The 21,422-nt window shown below is 40.5% G+C and overlaps 1 protein-coding gene across 10 annotated transcripts in view; it reads right to left on the bottom strand.

The window, feature by feature from the left end:
- The window catches only part of USP28 (ubiquitin specific peptidase 28), a 58,711-nt gene that overhangs the window by 29,016 nt on the left and 8,273 nt on the right, over positions 1–21,422 (bottom strand). For 9 of the 10 annotated variants that reach the window (XM_057552603.1, XM_057552601.1, XM_057552597.1 and 6 more), the window contains exons 2-6: positions 15,567–15,644; positions 14,442–14,574; positions 6,876–6,981; positions 5,794–5,953; positions 510–596 (exon numbers count right to left, since the gene is read on the bottom strand). In XM_057552603.1, the coding sequence (XP_057408586.1) occupies positions 510–596; positions 5,794–5,953; positions 6,876–6,981; positions 14,442–14,574; positions 15,567–15,644 (564 nt within the window). Of the gene's footprint in view, positions 1–509; positions 597–5,793; positions 5,954–6,875; positions 6,982–14,441; positions 14,575–15,566; positions 15,645–17,360; positions 17,454–21,422 lie in introns of all 10 variants that reach the window. The other variant, XM_057552598.1, reaches the window with a different exon arrangement.

The raw sequence follows: 21,422 nt of genomic DNA on the forward strand, positions 1-21,422 counted from the left end.
GAATAATGTCAGAGAGCAAAAGTGTTTATTTTCTAAAACTGCTGCCATCCCTCCTTTTGGGAAAGGCATCACCAAGGGAAATCCTGGGAAGGGTTGGTTAGATCTCGGCAGGAGGCTATATCCTTTGGCAAGAATGGACTAAAGACTCTTCTAAGAAGGCCCAGGCCTCCCGGCATCAGGTCATCCACTCTGCACCCCTCAGCGCAAGCGACTAAAGGAGCCTGAAGAAGGTGCAAACAGAACAGGGATTTCTAAACCTCCCACCCAGAGGCAGAAAAGCTGAGGCCATCAGGGTGACCTGCCACTTTCTTAGAACTGTTTTCCTAATTTTATTCCTGCTTAACTTTACATTATTCCTTGTCACAAAGAAAGAAAAAGAGCCATTTGGAAATGAAAACAAATGTTGTACAAGCCAAAGAGCATCACAGTAACCAGCTTTAACCAAAATTAAAAGGCCTTTGGGAAGAATGGGACTAAACAACAGTGAAGATTCCTTGACACCAATTTACCGTGTGACTCGGACAATTTTCAAGTACGTTCTGTGGTAGGCTATAGCTGAGGACAAGTCTTCGGAATTCAGGCAATTGAAACAGAGACTGAAATAAAGAGATGGATTAATAGGCTTTCTTTCAAAATAACTGCAGCAAAAAAATATTTTTTACCTTAAAAGTATGTACAACTGTCAACCTAGTAATTCTACTTCTACTATGTCTAAGGAAATAATAATGGCTACGCATAAAAATTTCGCCGAAAGAATGTTAATCCTTTTTAGGAAAAAACCAGAAAAAACCTAATGGCTAGCAGGAAAAGATTAAATAAACTATAGTACATCTGTATAACAGATTATTATATAGTCATTAAAATAATACTATAGAAACAATGTTTTCATAAAAGGACAACTACACAGTAAAAATGAATGATCAAGAGCTACATGTATCAACATAGAGGTATCTCAGAAACATTCTGTGTGAGAAAAAGGTGTAGAAAGATAGAGTATTATATTGTTCATAAGAAGTTTAATCATATAAAACAACATGGTACACTGTTTAGGGTTACATACACCTGTGGTTGTATCTGTGGTGAAGGGGGTGGTATGACGGGCGATGGGTACAATGGGGACTTAATAGTACAGGGATTTGAGACATTTCTTTCTAAAGCTGGTGGTGAGTACAGCGGTGTTTACTATTCGCCACTCTTTGTCTTAAATACTGTATTTTAAGAAATTTTAACAGATATCTCCTGGCTGGCAGAATTAGGGAAAGGAATTCCTTTTTACTGTTTGTAAATCATACATTTTTCCAACTATGAATATCTTTTGAAAGTTAATGTTTTAAAAAATCTCTTGTATGAATATAACTCCTCATCCCAACATAATGCTCAGATGACAAACCCCTCCAGCCCACAGGCTGGAACTCCTGAAGCAGCATCCTGGGTGGCCTGTAAGCCTCCGACTCCCCTCACTCCACTACAAGCTCTACTGGGATTCAGCCAATAAGAGGAGTGTACACCTGGGCTGGGAACTTAAGTCAGGTTGGGATGTGATACCAAAGTTCTACCTGGAGCCAGGGCTGGGATGCTCCGCTCTACAGGCAGCCCAGTCTCTTCCCCTCCCACCTCCCAGGTCTACCTAGCGCATCTCCGTTCCTCCTGGTTTCATCCCTACTCGGCTGACTACCCCGTAGCACGTTCCAGGACTTCTGTTCTACCTTGAGAAAAATGGCTTTACGTTCTCAAGTCCCTTCACTCCACCTCCTCACCTTCACCAAAATCTGGCTTTTCCCCAAGACGCTATTATTCTTAAAAACTACAACTGTGTGAGCTAATATTACTCATTTCCCAAAACCAATATCAACTTCATCCTCCAACAGCTGCTTCTTCTCCTGTAGTCTCTGTATCACTAACGACACCCTCCTCCTCCAGGCATCAAGTTTAGAACTTCAGAATAATCGTTGACTCCTTTCCCTTTATCAACCATTTACATCCAGGAAGAAGTCCCTTGCACTCCGCCTCTGGGGCGCTGTTTGATTCATAACCACCTCCTCTCTATCAGTCCCTATCACCTGCTCTAATCAGACTCCCATCACTGCTCACCTGGATCACGGCACAGCGCCTCCAAGCCTCTAGAACCTCCTCTGTACCAGCCCACTCTCCACACCGGTCCTTCTAACTATCTTTCTAATGTAACCAAAATAAAGCACCTGATTCACTGAAGACTGTCATACGGTGAGAGCTCTGCCATCCCAAGTCTGCCATCCTTACTAGGTGACTTTGGTCAGTACCCAATCCACAGGACATCCTGTCAGCTCCGCCTTGGGAATAAATCAAGGTTCCAACCTCTCCTCTATTTCCATGGCTACCAGCCTGGTCCAGGGCACCACGGCCTCTCAGTGATGACTGCAGCGGCCTCCTTCATAGGTCTCTCCACTTGTATCCACAGCCCCTCCGTTCTGCTCTCCTCACAGTGGCCAGAGGGAGCCTTTTAAAACTCGAGTCAGCGTCCATTACTCCTCTGCTCAGAACCCTCATGACTCCCCATCTCACTCAGAGCAAAAGACAAGTTACCTCTCCAACCCCACCTCCAGGGATCCTTGCCTCCGCTCCTAGCATTCCAGCCACTCAGGACTCTGATGTCCTGTGAACACACCAAGCTCACTCCCACCCTGTGGCCATTGTTTGGTGCTTTCCCTTCTCCGTGGAATGTTCTCCCCCGACAGCTGCCTGGCTCACTCCCTCACCTGCTGCGTCCCGGGCATTTGCTCCACTCTCATCCCCTCGCGAGGCCTAACCTCACATCGTAGTTTGTGTTGGAACCTGCTCCCGTCCCTGCTGCAGCAATTCCAATCTCCCTTACCCTGCTCTCTTTTCTATCACACTGACCAGAGTTTAACATATTATATAAACATCTATGTAGTTAACTAGTTAGTTTTTCAACTATTTATTGATTCCTATTTCAACTATTTATCTTCTATTTATTGTTCCTTGTCTGCCTTGCCTCACAAGAATCTAAATCCCTAAGGGCAAGGCTCTGTCTTGGTTTGGTTCACTCCTATATCTCAAGGGCTTAGAACAGTGCTAGGCACACAGCAGGAGTCCAATTCACATTTTCTGAGGGAACACAGGTACTTTTGTTCAGCCGAGGGACCCCCCGGCTCCCTGAGCATCTTACCTCTCATGACCTATTCCTCCACTCCATCTCTACATACCCAGGATATGTCAATGCCTGGAAACACTGCCACTCCTCAGATCACAAATTCAGAAAAACCTCCTCTTGAACCATAACCTGTCTTCTGGCTCATTTGTTCAATGACCCACAGGACACCTGTGCTTTGATGTCATCAGGAACCCAAGCAAACAGACCTCTTTCCTGTCCTCCCTTCCTGTTTTCATTTCTCCCTCCCCAGCTTTGACTCCGTGGTCTCTACCCATCTTTCATTAAATTCTCAAACTGCTCTTTTTTTTTTTTTTAAACAATCTCTTAGTTTTTATTTATTTATGTATTTATTTATTTGGTTGCACCAGGTCTTAGTTGCAGCATGCGGCCTCCTTAGTTATGGTATGCGAACTCCTAGTTGCAGCATGCATGTGGGATCTAGTTCCCCAGACCAGGGATTGAACCCGGACCCCCTGCTTTGGGAGCGCGGCGTCTTATCCACTGCGCTGCGCCACCAGGGAAGTCCCTCAAACCGCTCTTTTGTCCTTTCATCATACCCAGCAAATCCTCCAACTTAAATGAATTTAATTTTCCACTGAAGCGTTTTGGAGCACTGCTAAGAGAAAAAGTCCCGATCAAACAGGACACGTGGATACCACTATACATTTAAGGTTTACAACCTCAAGTAGACCTTCACATTTTCAGAAATCCCACCATTGTATTCTGGCGCCAACTGGTTTCCCGCTGTTTACAACAACCCTTTTAAACTTTCACTCCCTTTAAAACCTGATTCTGTCACTCTTCCACTCTGCCTCAAAAAATGGCTGCTTATTTCAGAGGAAAAAAACGACTACTAGGAACTATTTCAACTTTAATTTGCAGTCATCATTTCCTCCTTGTCCTCTCCCGGTACCCTCTTGCCCTGTTGCTGTTGGAGGCCAAGCCCTCCCCACCCGCCCTGCTCTCTGTCCTGTCCTGCCATGCTCTCTCAGAAGCCTTTCTCAGTCATCCCCTCCATAGGCTGGCTCCTTTCGCCAGCTCTCACAGGAAGGAAGTGAATCCAGGGAAGGGTCTCGGTCTCAATCTCAATCTCTCCCTCTCTCGCAAAAGCAAAGAACTGACTCGTGCCCCGCATTCCCCAGGACCTTCCTACATCCTATTCTCAATGCAGAGGCCAGTGATCCTCTTAAAATGGAAGTAGGATCGCAGCACTTGTCTGCTCCAGACCTTCCAATACTTTCCCACCTCACGTGATTCCTGAACCCTCATCACGACCCCAAGCTCCCCCCGCCACCTCCACCACCTCCCTGCACTCACAGCTGTCTGCTCCCTGTCCTCGATCACTCGATCCAGTTCCAGCCTTCTGCCTATTTCTCAGCTCCTGACCTGAGTCTCTGTACTTGCTGTTCCCCGTCTGCAGTGTCCTCTATATAATTATATGAAACATTCTTCACGGAACTACATGGCTCATTCCCTCGCCTAAGTCAGGCCTCTACTCAGATGCCCACCTTAGCAGAAAGGCCATACCTAACCCCCCTATATAAACAGCGCCCCTTCCCTCTCTAGCTGAACCCTTTCTAGCCCCTCTTGCCCTCATTCATTCATCTTTATAGCACTTATCGCCATCTGATATATATTTTGTTTCCCGTCTGTCCCACTCTTTTCCAAGTAAACTCCATGGGAGTGAGGGCTTTGTTTTATCCACTGATGTTTCCCCAGTGCTAGAACAGTCCAGGCACACGGTAAGCTGAAGGAACCCATGGATTTTATGTGTGGAAACAGAGGGTTCCGTTTCTGGCTAAGCAGCTGGGTCGGTGTCAAGCGCTGTGAAGGAGAAGCTTGCAGGGCGGGGTCAAGTGCTGCACCGCAGCCAGGTCAAGTTGAAGGGGCAACACGCTCCCCAGGGGAATCCATCCTCCAGCTTGGCTTTATCACCATCTACGTGCTACTGATTCCCCGAACTCTATCTGCAGCCCAGATCTTTTTACTGAGCAACAGATTCACATAGATCGCTGCCTACACGGTATCTCCACGTGGACCCTCAGACTCCGCATGTATAAAACTCACCGAAATCCCCCGTTTAACACTCACGCGAGTTATTCCTCCTCCAGTGTTAAATGGCACCATCGCCCACCTGGTACCTCAAGCCAGAAACCTTGCAGTCTCTCTCAGCCCCTCCTGCACACATCCCCACCCGGCTGCTTACCAAATCCTACAGATCCGATCTCCTAAATACCTCGTGAACGCTTTGACTCCTCCCTTCCACGGCTTATGCCACTTCTCCATTCCAGGCCGCCATCATTTCCTTCCTGCCTGGTCATCTATGATAGCCTCCCAAAGACTGATTTCTCCTTGTTAACTCTTGCTCTGCTGTAAGACAGCATTCACTAAATGCTGATCCAAAACACCTCCTCCACCTATTTACAACCACAGAAGATTCCGTTTTCACTACTGACCAATTTAGACACAAGAGCATCTAGGTCCAAAACACAAGAAAGCAACCAAAACACGATAATGCCATGGGGAAAACCCTCCAGTTTTATTTATCTGTTTCCGTTTTTTTAAAGCTATGTGTCTCACATTTCAGTTTAATAAATTACAAAATCGTTTCCAGAAGACACAGTTGTCTCTTAATACCATACCTGAATAACAGCACTAAACCAGCACGTATTGCCGACGTTTTTCAGCCCAACGGGCCAACCATCAACTCGCCTCCAGTCGTTGGGATTGGGATTTTCTCCCCAGACTTCACAGCGTTTTCTCTTTGAGCGTTTAGTTTCTGCAGAGGTTGCCTCGTGCATCCTATGTTGTGCCAACACATCACACATCAAAAAAGAAAAGAGTTAAACAACAATATACTATATGGAGGACGCAGGTAAGCTGTCACGGGTAATTCAAAATGCCAGATAAACTATTTACTGGGTAACCACTGGCTATATAATAACTAGAAGGTTGCAACGTAAGTGAAAAGGTTTAAACATCGAGTGGTTAATCCTGCCATAACAGAGATTATTACTAACAAGGGCCCTGATGGAACTGAGTTGAGACTCAAGACTATTTATGGCTACCATATTAAAAGTTTTACATTTCAACAATAGTGCCTTATCTCAGACCTTGCCATTGAAAGAGGCAAGAGAGACACTCAGCTAAAGATAAGAGCCTCGAAATTGCTTAGCACACAAACCATGGCCCTATGTTTCCCTGAAAGAAACAACTTGGCAGTATGAGGGGATAAACGTGTCTGGAAACTGACTGGCCACCACTGGAACTGGATATCTGTGAACAATACCAGACAATCACCAAATCAGTACCAATGCAAAACATATATCCCCCTAGTCCTAGGGGAGCTGAGTGATAACTTTCATTTTCAATAGCCAACAACAAAACATTCAAAGTTTACAAAGGCTCAAAGTTAATAAAGAGAATACATATTTATCAGATATTTGCCCTAGACGGTTTTTTCTCCCCTAGCAAATGTGAACTACAAAACCTTGCAGGCTTCTACTCGACTCAAAGACCACAGGCTGCAATAATACCCTTATCATATTTAGCTTCTTCAAAAGTGAACCAAAGAGTAAGTAAGCTAATGTGAATTTAAATTTTCTCATAAAACAAATTTCATTTAAGTGCAATTAAAGAAGCTTGGCAGAACTGTTTCACAGAGATACTGCCTTTGACCTACACACTAATGTGCAGAGCAAAGATTATAAATTAAATCAATAACCTGTTAAGATCTCTTCCATCAGCTTGAATTTTGGGGGACTCCAGCAGACTCAAAGCAATGGCGGCCTGAAGATCATCTTTGTTATCGTGAGTAAGGTCTATTACTTCTGTAAGATAAATAGAAATTTAATTAGTCTACATGCAGGAAACACTGCCTTTCTGTTTGTATTGTAGGAAAAAAGGTAAAAGCATTCACAAAATTAGATACACTCCCTAGCTCTCAATACAATGGCTCATCTGTGTAAAAACAACTTTATTACTCTATGCTAGAGTCAAATGAATAACTTACAGCTACACTGTAACCTTATGATTAGCTAATAGTACAGTAATAACAAGCTGCTAAAATGCAATGAATCAAATACCCCCTTTTGCAGTCTTACTTCACAGAGTCAGAAATACATCCCATACCTGTAGGTTAAATAGTCTCTTTACTTATCATTGTAAAATAGCAGCTAAAAGTTGAACATTCAAATAATGGATATTTTCAATTTCACACAAACTATTCTAGAGAACAGAGAATATACTCCTCAACTCATTTTATGAAGTCAGCATAACACCTTGGTATATCACAAACCAATCAAGAACAGTAAGAGAGAGGAAAAATGACAAACTCACGCATGATCACAGATGCAAAGAGCCTGAATAAAAGCAAACAGAATCTTGCTAATACACCAAAAAAGATTATATATTAAGACCAAGCTGAATTCACTGTAGGAATGAAAAACTGAGTTAATGTTAGAAAATAGACCAGTAAAATCCACTATCTTAACAGTTAAAGGAAAAAATGATCATCTCAATAGATCCAGAAAAAGTATTTTATAATATTCAACCTCCATTAAGGAATAAAAACTCCAAGCCAAGTAGGAAGAGAAAAGAATATTTTTAGACTGAGAAAGAATATCCATGGAAAGCCCACAGCAAACTTTACACTTAATCGTGAAATGTTACACACATTTCCTTTAAAACCAAGACTAAGACAAAGATGTCTGTTGTGAGGGCTTTTATTCACCATGGTTCTGAAAGTTCCAGGCAGTGCGATAAGAAAATAAAATAAATTTTAAAAAATAATAAAGATTGCAAAATAAGAAACAAATCTGTCATAATTCACAGATAATGATCACCGACAAGAGAAACCCAAAATAATCTATGGAAAATAGTTATAATTAATAAGAGATGGTTAACACCATTGTAAAGCAATTATACTCCAATAAAGATGTAAAAAAAAAAAAAAGAGATGGTTAGATAAAAGATCAATGAACAAAAGTTGAATGAATTTCTATACGTGAGCAATGAAATAATTTATAAAGAAAAAAACCACAAAGAACACAAAGCTAAAAATCAAGACCTTGTGCTACCGGCATAAGAACAAACATATGGATGGATGGAACAGAATCAGTGGGACTGAATTGACAGTCCAGGAATAAACCTCACAGTTATAGTCAACTGATTTTCAACACAGGTACCAAGACAATTCAATAGGGAAAGAGTAGCTTTTAACCCCTCCTTCACCTCATTTACAAAAATGAACTCAAAGTGGATCAAGCCCTCAAAATAAGAGCTAAAACTACAAAACTCTTAGAAGTAAACAGGTATATCTTCGTGACCTTGGATTAGACAATGGCATCTTCGAGATGACAATCAAAGCACAAGCAGTGAAAGAAAAAACTGGTAAATCTGACATCATCAAACAAAAATCTTTGGGCTTCAAAGGACACCATCAGGATAGTGAAAAGACAACTCACATGAAAGAAAAATTTTGCAAATCATGTATCTAGTAAGGAACCTATATACAGAATACATAAACTCCTGCAACTGAATAATAAAAAGACAAACAGCCCAACTTTAAAAATAGGAAAAGAATTTCATTAGACATTTCTCCAAAGAAGATACACAAATGGCCAATAAGCACATGAAAAGCTGCTCCACATCGTTAGCCATTAAGGAAATGCAAATCAAAACCACAATGAGATTAACATTTCACACCCACTTGGACAGCTAAATAACAAGTGTTGGTGAAGATGTAGAGAAATTAGAACCTTGTGTAGTGCTGGTGGGAATGTAAAATGGTGCAGCTGCTGTGGAAGTTAGAAGAATGGAGGCTGGCAGTTCTTCAAAAAGTTAAACATAGAAAGTTTCATGACATTGATTTCTTGGATATGACACCAAAAGCACCAACAAACAAAAACAAAAATCAACAAATGGGACTAAATCAAACTTAAAAACTTTAAAGCATGAAAGGACACAATCAAAAGAGTCAAAAGGCAACCTACGTGGGGCTTCCCTGGTGGCGCAGTGGTTGAGAATCTGCCTGCTAATGCAGGGGACACGGGTTCGAGCCCTGGTCTGGGAAGATCCCACATGCCGCGGAGCGGCTGGGCCCGTGGGCCACGGCTGCTGAGCCTGCGCGTCTGGAGCCTGTGCCCCGCAGCGGGAGGGGCTGCGATGGTGAGAGGCCCGCGCACCGCGATGAAGAGTGGTCCCCGCACCACGATGAAGAGTGGCCCCCACTTGCCGCAACTGGAGAAAGCCCTCGCACGAACCGAAGACCCAACACAGCCAAAAATAAATAAATAAATAAATAAAGTAGCTATAAAAAAATTTAAAAAAAAAAAAAAAAAAAAAAAAGGCAACCTACGGAATGGGAGAAAATATTTGCCAATCATGTATCTGATAAAGGGTTAATATCCAGAGTATATAAAGAACTCCTACAACCCAACAACAACAAAAAAATCAACTAATCTGATTTTAAAATGGGCAAAAGACTTGAATAGACATTTCCCCAAAGATGACATAATATGGATAACAGACATATGAAAACATGCTCAATGTCACTAATCATCAGAGAAAATGCAAATTAAAACCACTGTGTGATAATGCCTCACATCCATTAGAATGGCTATCAAAAAAACAAAAACCAGAAAATAACAAGTATTGGTGAGGATGTGGAGAAATTGGAACCCTTTTGCACTGTTGGCAGGATTATAAAATGGTGCAAATGCTACGGGAAACAGTGTGGAGGTTCCGTACTTTTTTTTTTTTTTAAAGATTTATTTATTGATTGATTGATTGCTATGTTGGGTCTTCGTTTCTGTGCTAGGGCTTTCTCTAGTTGCGGCAAGAGGGGGCCACTCTTCATCGCAGTGCGCGGGCCTCTCACTATCGTGGCCTCTCTTGTTGTGGAGCACAGGCTCCAGACGCACAGGCTCAGTAGTAGTGGCTCACGGGCCTAGTTGCTCCGCGGCATGTGGGATCTTCCCAGACCAGGGCTCGAACCCGTGTCCCCTGCATTGGCAGGCAGACTCTCAACCACTTTTTAAAAAATTAAAAGTAGAACTACCATATCATCGAGCAATCTCACTTCAGGGAATGTATCCAAAATGAAAAACCAGGGTCTCAAAGAGCTGTTTGCACATCCAAGTTCAAATGGCACTATTCACAAAAGCCAAGAGGTGGAAGCAACCCAAATATCCATTGACGGATAAATGGATAAACAAAATTTGGTATATACATACAATGGAGTATTATTCAACCTTAAATAGGAAGGAAATTCTAACGTGCATCTGAATGAACTTTGAAGACATTATGCTAAGTGAAATAAGCCAGCCACTAAAGAACAAATACTGTAAGATACCACTTATATAAGGTACTTAGAGTAGTCAAAATCATAGAAAACAGAAAGTAGAATGGTGGATGCTAGGAGCTGCGGGACGGGGTAATGGGGAGTTACTGTTTAATGGGTAGAGTTTCAGTATTGCAAGACAAAAAAAGAGTTCTGGAGATGAATGGTGGTGATGGTTGCACAATGACATCAATGTACATAATACCACTGAACTTTAAGATGGTTATGATAGTAACTTTTATGTGATGTGTATTTTACCATAATAAAAAAAATTGAAAAGAAAAAAAAAAGGAAATCCTGTCACATGCCATTGCATGGATGAACATTGAGGACATTATGTTAGGTGAAATAAGCTAGTCACAAAAAAATAAATACTGTATGATTCCACTTATATGAGGTATCTAAAGTAGTCAAATTCACAGAAACAGAAAGCAGAAGGCTGTTACTGGGGGCGGGGAGGGAGCAAAGGGTTGTTTAATGGGAATAAAGTTTCAGATTTATAAGATGAAAAAGTTCTAGAGATCTTTTATACAATAATGTGAATATACTTAACACTACTGAACTGTACACTTAAAAATGGTTAAAATGTGGGACTTCCCTAGCAGTCCAATGGTTAAGACTCTACTTCTACTGCAGGGGGCAGGGTTCAATCCCTGCTCAGGGAACTAAGACCCAGCATGCCACGTGGCGCGGCCAATAAATACATTAATTAATTAATTAAAACTGATGCAAAAAAAAAAAATCCATGATGAAAAAATTTTTTAAAAAGGTTAAAATGTAAATTTTATGTTAATGTGTTTTTTAACTACAATTTTAAAAAAAGAATTCCAAATAATAAATTATGAAGTAATGATAGATAAAATATTGCCATTTTGAAATCTCCAATAAAATAAAGAACCTAAGCAATCATCACCAATAGTGGCTGGAAATACTAGGTGGGGAATTTTATGATAAATTAATCAAACTAACAATCTGAACACACTAACAATTTTAACAACACAAAAAGAGGGTGACCAGACATTATTTTCTTCTTGATACGACAAAATAGAAGAAATACACACAACACTACCTATGACTTTGTCATGCCAGATAAGCATCTAAATTAATAGGAAAGACAGAGGACATAAAAACCCATTAAAGGATACCACAGGAATGCAATCATGTGGTATCATGCAAATCCTGTCATGTGTGAAACATGACAGAACAAAGGACTTTATTTCTTCAAACATTAAACTGCAAGAAAAAAAGAGAGGGGGACTATATAGATAAAAGGGATCTTAAAAAACATTTCAAACATACTTTAATGTTTTGGGAAATTTCTACACTGGTATTTGACGAGATTAAGAAATTGTTATTAATTTTTAAGTGTGATAATATTGTTGCAGTTATGAAAAAAGAGTCCTCCTTTAGAATTTTTTTTTTAAGTTAAACACAGAATTGTTATATGACCTAGCAATTCCACTCCTAGGTATATACCCCAAAGAATTAAAAACAGATACTCAATGAAATAGAATGGAAAACATGAAAATCAGATATAACACAGAGCTAATACTGCAAATCAGTGGGTAAGTATAGCCTATTCAACAAAAGGTCCTGGACCAACTGAATAGCTGGAGGAAGTGGGGGGGTGGATCGAACCATATTTCTATCTTATGCCTTACCAAGATAATTCATTTCAGATGAATTAAAGATTTAAATGTGAAAAGCAAAACATTACAATTTTAGAAGAAAATATAACAGAATATCCTATAACTTCACAATATAGGAGTTCTTAAACAAAAAACACAAACCATAGCAGAAGATTAATAAATGAAAGCTATTTGTTAGTTCGTCACCATAGTGTAAAAACACAAGTCATCAACACGGAGAAGGTATCTGCAACACCCAAGTCCAGAAAAATGGGTTAACATCAAGAATATAAGGTCATTATCAATAAGAACATCAAGAATCAATAAAAAGAGGCAAACAAACAGAAAAACCAGCAGAAGACACGAAGAGAAATTTCACATGAGGAAACATGAATGGTCAAAAGGGAAAAGATGCTCAATCTCATAATTTAATTTTTAAAAATTCTAATTAAAAACAAGATTATCATTTCATATCAAAAAGACAGGCAACAATTTTACAATCTAACAAATTTGAGAGCAAGAGTTACCCTCAAACCCTGTTAGTGGGAGTATAAATATGTAAAAAAATCACTTCGGGGACTTCCCTGGTGGCACAGTGGTTAAGACTCCGCACTCCCAATGCAGGGGGCCCAGGTTCGATCCCTGGCCAGGGAAATAGATCCCACATGCATGCCGCAACTAAGAGTTCGCATGCCACAATTAAGGAGCCCGCCTGCCGCAACTAAAGGAGCCCATGGGCTGCAACTAAGGAGCCTACATGCCGTGACTAAGACACGACACAACCAAACAAATAAATAAATACGAAAAAAAAAATCACTTTGGAAAATAATGTCACTAATAATAGCTACTAAGTTGAAGATGAGCACATCTTAATACTCACCAATTACACTGCTAGGCATATACACTAAAGAAACTCTTGCATACATGCACAAGAAACATAAATCAAAATAGCTCACAGCAGCCTTGTTTACAACAGCAAAAAAATTCAAAACAACCCCAAAGTCAATCAACAAATATATCAATTCTGTTGTATATTCAGACTAAGAAATACTACACAACAGTCAAAAGAAATAACTACAGGTACAACCAACATGGATGCGTCTAGAAAAGAAAAATGTGGATTGAAAAAGTCACTACGTGCACCAAAAGACATATACAAGAATATTCACAGCAGCATTATTCAGAATAGCTCAAAATTGCAAACAGCTCAAATATCCATTAACACCACCTTGCACAGCTGATAGATCCCTCCTCCTGGAAGCCTCTTTGGCCTCCAGAGTACCACTCTCCTGGTCTTCCTCCTACTCCCCTGTACGCTCTTCACGTACTCCCACCCCGACCCTGCCCCCGGCCCAGACATCTCAACACTGGAAGCATCTACTGCTGAGTCACTAAACCTTTTCTCTTTTCTATACCCACTCCCTTGGAGAGCTCATCCCTTCTCATAACTTTAAGTACCATTTACAGGTTTATAATTCCAAGTTTTGTCCATCTCCAGCCCAGATCTCTCCCCTGAACTGCACACTTGGACCTCCACTGCCTTTTTGATACTCCACCTGGATGTCTAACAGGCATTTCAAACTTAATATTGCCAAAACCGATCTCCTCATTTTCCACCCCAAATCTGCTCCATCTGCAATTACTCCCATGTCAGTTAAGTGCAACTCCATCCTTTCAGCTCCTTAGGAAAAAAACCTGGAGTCATCTTTAACCCCTCTCTTTCTTTCACAACCCTCAGATCCTTTGTAAGCAAATCCTGTAGAGCAAGCACTTGTCACCCTTCCACCACTGCATCCTGGCCCCCACCGCCTTCATCTGCAATAGCTTCCTGAGTCGTCCTGGGCTCCCTGCTCTGCCCCATGCTCACTACTCCCTCCCACACATTCTGTCCTCAACAGAGCAGCCAGAATGATCTTTAGCCAAAGGAAACCAGTTTACAGCATTCCTCTGCACCAAACTCTCCAATGGCTAGTCCTCTAAGTCAGAGTAAATGCCAAGCAGCTATGAAGGCTCTGCAAGATCTGCCTCCCATTTGTTCCCTCAATGGCCTCATCTCTCACAGGGCAGCAATTCCTGTTTCTTTTGTTCATCTGCAGTGCCTAAAAGAGTGCTTGGCACATAATAGGGGTTCATTAAATAAGTGCTGAATGAATGGAACCATTTAAGTGCTGAGAACTGTGCCTGGCGCCTAGTAATGGCTCAGTAATTGGCCATTATTACTACTATTTCCGAAGGGTTGAAGTGATGGAAAGGACACTCACGTAAACTCATCTCTTACTCTCTGCTAGTTCAGAGCGGGACCAAGCCAGGATATACCTACTTGCTAATTCTTCTTTGCTGGCAGCACTGCCCGCTACTTCAGATGGTTCTGTAGCAGCAGTCTCCTGGCTGGGCTCCTTAACTCTTTCGTCAGTGAGAAGGCTGACTGCCCGGGTGATGTCACCATTACTGGCCTGAGGGGAGGAAAAAAAGAGAAATTTCAAAAGTAAAGCATCACAGCATTTAAAATAAGCAGCAAGTTATAACTCTTACTACCCTGGTGACATACTGAATAAGTCTAGGCATAATTCTAGGGTATAAAGGAGGAAACAGAGTACAGTGGAGGATAGTAGGTCTATTATGCTTAAAGCACTGCTATTAAACTCCTAGTTACAGGAAGGGAGTTGCCATGCTCTGATTTCCCACAACATGCAAACAAGAATGAAATCTCACTGCTTTGGCTACTATGCCGCCTGATTTCACAGACTAGCTAAGGCATGATGTATCAAAAAGGGGGCTGGCGATTAACACAGAGATTCTACATGAAGTCAGCCCCTACAGTAAAGGTGCCAAACAGTTATCATATTCTGTAGTGATGACCATACTTCTATTTCATTTTAACTTTTTAAACTTTTCTTAGGAAAAAATTCTAACATACACAACAGGAGAGGGAATGTATAATTGAACCCCATGTGCCCATCACTCAGCTTCGATAATTATCGAGCCCTGGTCAGTCTTATTTTACCTATTCTGCCTCTCCTCCCGCAGATACTCCAAAGCAAATTCTAAGTGTCTTATCATTTCATCAGTCAACATTTCAGAATGTACCTTTTTAAAACAATATATCCCCTAATGCTATCCTCACACAAATAACCGGTTCAAATTTCCCTGACCTCAAATACTTTTTAGTTCGAATCAGGATCCACAAAAGGCCCATACAGTACAGTTAGTTGACAGGTACCTTAAATCTCTGTAGGTTTCCCCCGCACCGTGAGTCTCTCCCCTCCTCAACTTTTTCCTGCTCTTATAATTTACATGTTGAAGATACTGGGTCATTTGACCGTTAGAACTTCTGTCCCTATACGTATGCACTTTCATTTTGGCATAAATATAGCTTGAACTGACATAACTATGATACGAACAACAGTTTTAAAACCTGTTGACTAATAGAGGCCTTGAGACTAACCTTCAGAGCTTCATGAAGAAAAGAAGGGTCCTGAATGCCTGTGATTTCCCTCAGTTGATTTAACAGCATTTGGCAGCTCTACATTTGAGAAACAGAAAGAACACAGACATGTGTCAATCAGAAAGTAAACCTGGATACATTTAAAGAATAGACACCAGCATCTTGGGTAAACAGGCTTGAGACTTGCATTGTTTACTTTAAAAAACCAACAAGCTCCAAGGAACAAGGTATTGACTGTCAGACACATTCTGAAATGCCTAAATGTATTGCTCTTTTAAAAGCTTAATCATGGAAAATGCTTTTGGCATTTGTGGACAAAACATGAGTAAATAGCAAAACTACAAATACATAAAACATTTAAATGTAATATTCTAGCCTTAATGGACGCTTCAAGTGCCTCAGGTTTCTCTCTGTGAGCAGTACGTAAGTAGGTCATTATAAGGAGTCCAGGGAATTTGCATGGATGTGAAGATGTGCTATTTTAAGCTTCATTGCACATGCCATTTGTGTGTGTCATTTTTCACTGACATTAAGTTTCCAATCATGTAATTAACAAACGATACCACCAATGTCATATTTGAAACTTTAGGTTTGATTGCTTAAAAAAATGTATAGATAAAGCTAGAATTTTCTGAATTATAAATACAATTGCAGAGGGAATAAAGTATGGAATGTTTTCTCTTCATTAATCTGAATCATGGAAAAACCCTTCTTATTAACTTCCAGCTACAAGATCAGTTTATAACCCTTTTCAGCCTTAAAGTCTTCAACTGACAAGTGAACACAGACAAGTTAACACAGAACACCTATTTACAAGTAAGCTTTTAAACCATTTAAACAATTGGCTGGCCCAAGTGAAGACACAGTGATCTTACAGAAGAATACTGAAAACGAAATAGCTCAGATTTAATCCAGCGAGAAGAAATCTAATTTATTCTTAACATTGTCCTAGAATGAAGCCCCGATTCAACACTTGATGCTTGACCATTAACTGTCTTTCAGTTAGTCCTATGTCTCCAAGAGGCGGTCTAGCTCACTGCCAGCTGTAATAGAAACAGTATCCTCTGTTCTTCAACAGCTGAGGGCCCAATGCAACACTCAAGCAGCACACCACTAGAAATAACGAACTGAAACACCCCTGTACAGTCCTTGGAAAAGCATCAACAGTCTTTCTGTTCTAGTCACAGGTCACCGTCATAGGCTAGAAATGGAACCCTACGCTGCTGAGCCCAGCAGTTCTGGAGGCTGTGAGTCTGTCAAAGGCAGTCACCGCCTGGGCACTGCTAGAGCAACTCTCACACTAAGAGGTATCCAGATTTAACCTTGGAAAACACCGAAAACACAGCATGTGATTTTTAGAAAAATAAAGTATTAAAAAGTTTGTTTCCAAACAAATTCAAATTCCATTGATCGTATTGTGTAAAAGTGTGTGAATCTATATAGGTCAATCATAACCAATTTTCTAAAAAATCCAAATCAATGTACTCAAAAAAGGGTGGAATAAAAGGAAGAGGAAATGGGTAGCCTATCAGCCCTGAACTGGAACCAAGAAGGTAAGAGCGGGATAGACAATCACATCTTCACCTCAAATTACTCTGTGTACCAACGGATGCAGGAGTCACAGAAGACAATCCCAGTTAAAATAATAGCTCACACCCACTGCTTACTTTTAGCCAGGTGCTGTTCAAAACACTTCATATGTATTAACTCATTTAACCCTCCTAACAAACCTGTGAGATAGACACTGCGCCCATTTGACAGAAAACTGAGGCGTAGAGAGGTTAAGTAACTTACACAAAGTTATTGCTAGTAAGGGGTGGAGCTGGGATTTGACCCCAGGCTGCCTGACTCCAGAGTCTGCACTCTAACCTCTATGCCATGCTGTATCTGAGAAGACAAAGAAAACAGGCAAGAATACCTATTTAATGCAAAACAATGCAAACATTTTATTCTTATATTTTGACCTTGATCTCTGCATCTTAACAAGTTTCCTATTTTTATTTTAGCTGCCCTTATATAATCACAATTTTGATTACTCAGTAGTACAATCAGTTCCAAATAAGCTATCATTAGGAAGTAGAGAGGTAAACACTATAATGGATGGAATCTAAGGTGCCATCAGTTATAAAAAGCACATTTTATGCACCACCAAAGATAAAAACGGCTGCCACTTAAATGCCTTCATGACAGTGAAGTGTGACGAAGTCCTGCATGACAGTCCTAGGAGCCAATGCCTTCATGACAGTCCTAGGAGACACATGAATGGGTCACAACAGCTTCTTGTAGCTCCAAAATGTCTCATTTATGTTGAGAAATAGAGCAATTCACCCTACTTCCAGGTGCACTGCCTGGCATGCAATAGATAATTCTTCGGCATATTTCTCAGCAACAACAACAAAAAGCTTAAAACACCTATAGTATCCTCCTTTCTGAGGTCCCATAATGCACTTGATTGTAGCTTTGCAAGAAAATTTGGAACTGTAATCATTCCTCCAATGACAAATATTTTACTTCACATGAAATCAAATCTGTACCCTGCTATTCTATTTCTATGCCTTTCTTCATAGTTTTTTCGATCTTTTTAAAGCCCTTTTAAATGGCAAGTAAACTAACCGTGCGGTACCAAGAGTGCATATAACCCGACTGCCATGACAGCAGGAACAGCTATGACTCAGCCCACACATGTGCAGACTATGATAACTACACCACATGTGCTACTTGGATGATAGTAAATGTAAGGACCATCTCAATTTCAGAGATCCCAGAAAGCCAAATAAATGCTAATCAATGAAATACGGTATTGAAATGATAAATAATTTACTAACCATTACATTTGGCTGTGGGTTAAGGTCCCACTCCTCTGTCTCCACTTTGTAACAGGTAGCAGTGGACATTAACACATCTAGAATAATACACTCAGGAAAGGAAAATAAACTCTTAGTTTCCCTTTTTTAAAAGCTATTGGGCAGAGATGACAGCTACATAAAATCATTTTGTACGGTGTCAAGAACGACGTTACATTCATCTTACCTCCTTCAAGAACTCTGGTCCCTTACTATTCTCTCCCTCTCCCATGTTGAGGGAACGAATGAGCCTGCGAAGGAATAGGACTTACTGGCTTTACCTGGTATTTCTCACCATGTGGTTTCCTAACTGTTTTAAGTGAAATTCCTGCCTCTGTAAAGGCAAGAGTCACACAACACACTACCTGATTTGAATTAGCCATAGGACAGTGCTACTAACAATTGTAACTAACACTTACTGAACACCTTTCTGTCAGGAACCTTAGATGCCTCACACACACATGTAATCCTTGGAACAACCCTAAAAAAGTTAAGAATCATTATCTTCATTGTGCAAATTAGAAAACTAAGGTTTACAAAACCTATTTTGTCATCAAATGTCTTGAATTAAAAGATTAATCAAAAATAACTAACAGTCTGAATACCAAGTTTCACAAGGATTAAGCTATGCTAGTGATACACATAAACAACTGCTATGATGTGACCCAGTCTTATAAATATTTAGGTAAACCTAAATTCTCACACAGACAACGCAAATCCTGATCAGTACTATATATGACCTGTTAATTTTACCACAACAGACAAGCTAAGCTCATTAGGATCCTACTGTATTACTAACTCACAGTTTCTTCTGGAACTTCACAGGAAGCTGATTTAAATATTAACTTCACCCTAACTATGATGCTAAATATAAAGTACACACCCAACATGAGACAAGACAAAGCCTGTGCTCCAGTCATAATGAAGTCAAATAACTGGCAAGAGCCAACATGTTTGCATTTCCTTAGCTAAATACACATTACTTTCATAAAACAAAGAGTACTCTCTTTTCTTGCCCAGAGGCAGTGAAAAAAGACAGGCACACACAAATCTCTAGAAAGAAGGAACTCAAGCTTTCCGACCTCAACTACTCCCGTGGTTTTGGTGCAAGACTTCTCAGGACTGAGGTTTTCTTAAAGCAAAGACAATAACTCACCTTACAGTAAGCAATAAACAGGATTAGTCACCCAGTAAAACATTAAACTATGAAGTTTTATAGTCCTAATCCTACTGCAACTAAATTAAAACTCTTTGATCAGCAAATTAGTGAGATTACTAATCTCACAATCTTCAAATACCCAGTTTAGCACTGTGATGAGGCGCTTTCTAGATTATTCCATTCCTTCAAACAGGGATGCTATTTTCATCATTCTGATGCACACATTTCCTGATCTCAACTGTCTATTTTTACAAAGCCATTTCTAAATTTAAAACTAAGTACATAATTGATAAATGTTACTTTACTCCAAAGAACTACCAAGGTGTGCCTAATAAAATTCCCTCCAAAGTTAAAGATCTGGTTTTCTAATTTTAAAATTAAACTTAAATACCCAAGGAAAGCAAAGGAATAACTTTAGGAGTCAAAGAAAATATAGAGCAGCAACTCCAGAAACCCAACCTACACAACAGGGTCTTAACAACACAGTCTGAGACTGCCGCTAACCTTTCCAACTTTCACGAAACAAGGAACAAGTCCACAAAAGCCCTGGTATTTTTTCACTTTTTCTCCCAGCAACAACTCCATGTTGGTCCAATTTACTCATAACATAGAAATCTAAAGTGCCTTATGACTCTACAATTGACAAATAGCAATTTTTTAGTGGATGAAACTAAATCCCCCGAAATGGGCTACTTGATAACTTATTTTAATGGTGCAAAAATTAGGTACGGGATGAAAATCACTGTTTCAGTTCATCAACTGGCTTAAAGTTTTTAAAAAGCATTAAAAGTTTTTAAAAGTTAGCCAATTCTAAATGGTATAGAGGGGTTTAAACTAAAATTAAAAGCAAGAAAAAAAAGAACTAATCATTATTTACTCAAATTTTTTCATCTTTTTTTTTTTCACATTAACTGAGCAGGAAATTCTAACAGCACAGAAAGATATAAATGAAAGGGAAATTTCCCTCTTCCTCCCATCCAGTCCCATTTCCCAGGAGTAACCACTATTAATAGTTTCTGACATATCTTTCCAGAAATGGTCTATGCACACAAATATATTCTTTCATACTATACATCCTGTCCTGCACCTTGTTTTTTTTCTTATTTTTTATTTTTTTATTTTTTTTATTTTTTATTTTTTTTATGGCTGTGTTGGGTCTTCGTTTCTGTGCGAGGGCTTTCTCTAGTTGTGGCAAGCGGGGGCCACTCTTCAACGCAGTGCGCAGGCCTCTCACTATCGTGGCCTCTCTTGTTGTGGAGCACAGGCTCCGGACGCGCAGGCTCAGTAATTGTGGCTCACGGGCCTAGTTGCTCCGCGGCATGTGGGATCTTCCCAGACCAGGGCTCGAACCCGTGTCCCCTGCATTGGCAGGCAGATTCTCAACCACTGTGCCACCAGGGAAGCCCCTTTTTCTTACTTTTGAATACATTAAGACAATATTTTTTTCATTTCTTTAAATACATATGTGCCCCAACTAAATACAACAAACGAGGCCAGGAAACTGTTACAATAAGGTCTTATGAAATGTGTCTTCAAAAATTAAAGAGGGCTTCCCTGGTGGCGCGGTGGTTGGGAGTCTGTCTGCCAATGCAGGGGACATGAGTTCGGGCCCTGGTCTGGGAAGATCCCACATGCCGCAGAGCAACTGGGCCCGTGAGCCACAATTACTGAGCCTGCGCGTCTGGAGCCTGTGCTCCGCAACAAGAGAGGCCGCGACAGTGAGAGGCCCGCGCACCGCGATGAAGAGTGGCCCCCGCTTGCCACAACTAGAGAAAGCCCTCGCACAGAAACGAAGACCCAACACAGCCATAAATAAATAAATAAATAATTTTAAAAAAAAATTAAAGAAAATGC

Source organism: Balaenoptera acutorostrata, chromosome 9, assembly GCF_949987535.1.
Source record: "Balaenoptera acutorostrata chromosome 9, mBalAcu1.1, whole genome shotgun sequence".
NCBI lineage: Eukaryota > Metazoa > Chordata > Mammalia > Artiodactyla > Balaenopteridae > Balaenoptera > Balaenoptera acutorostrata.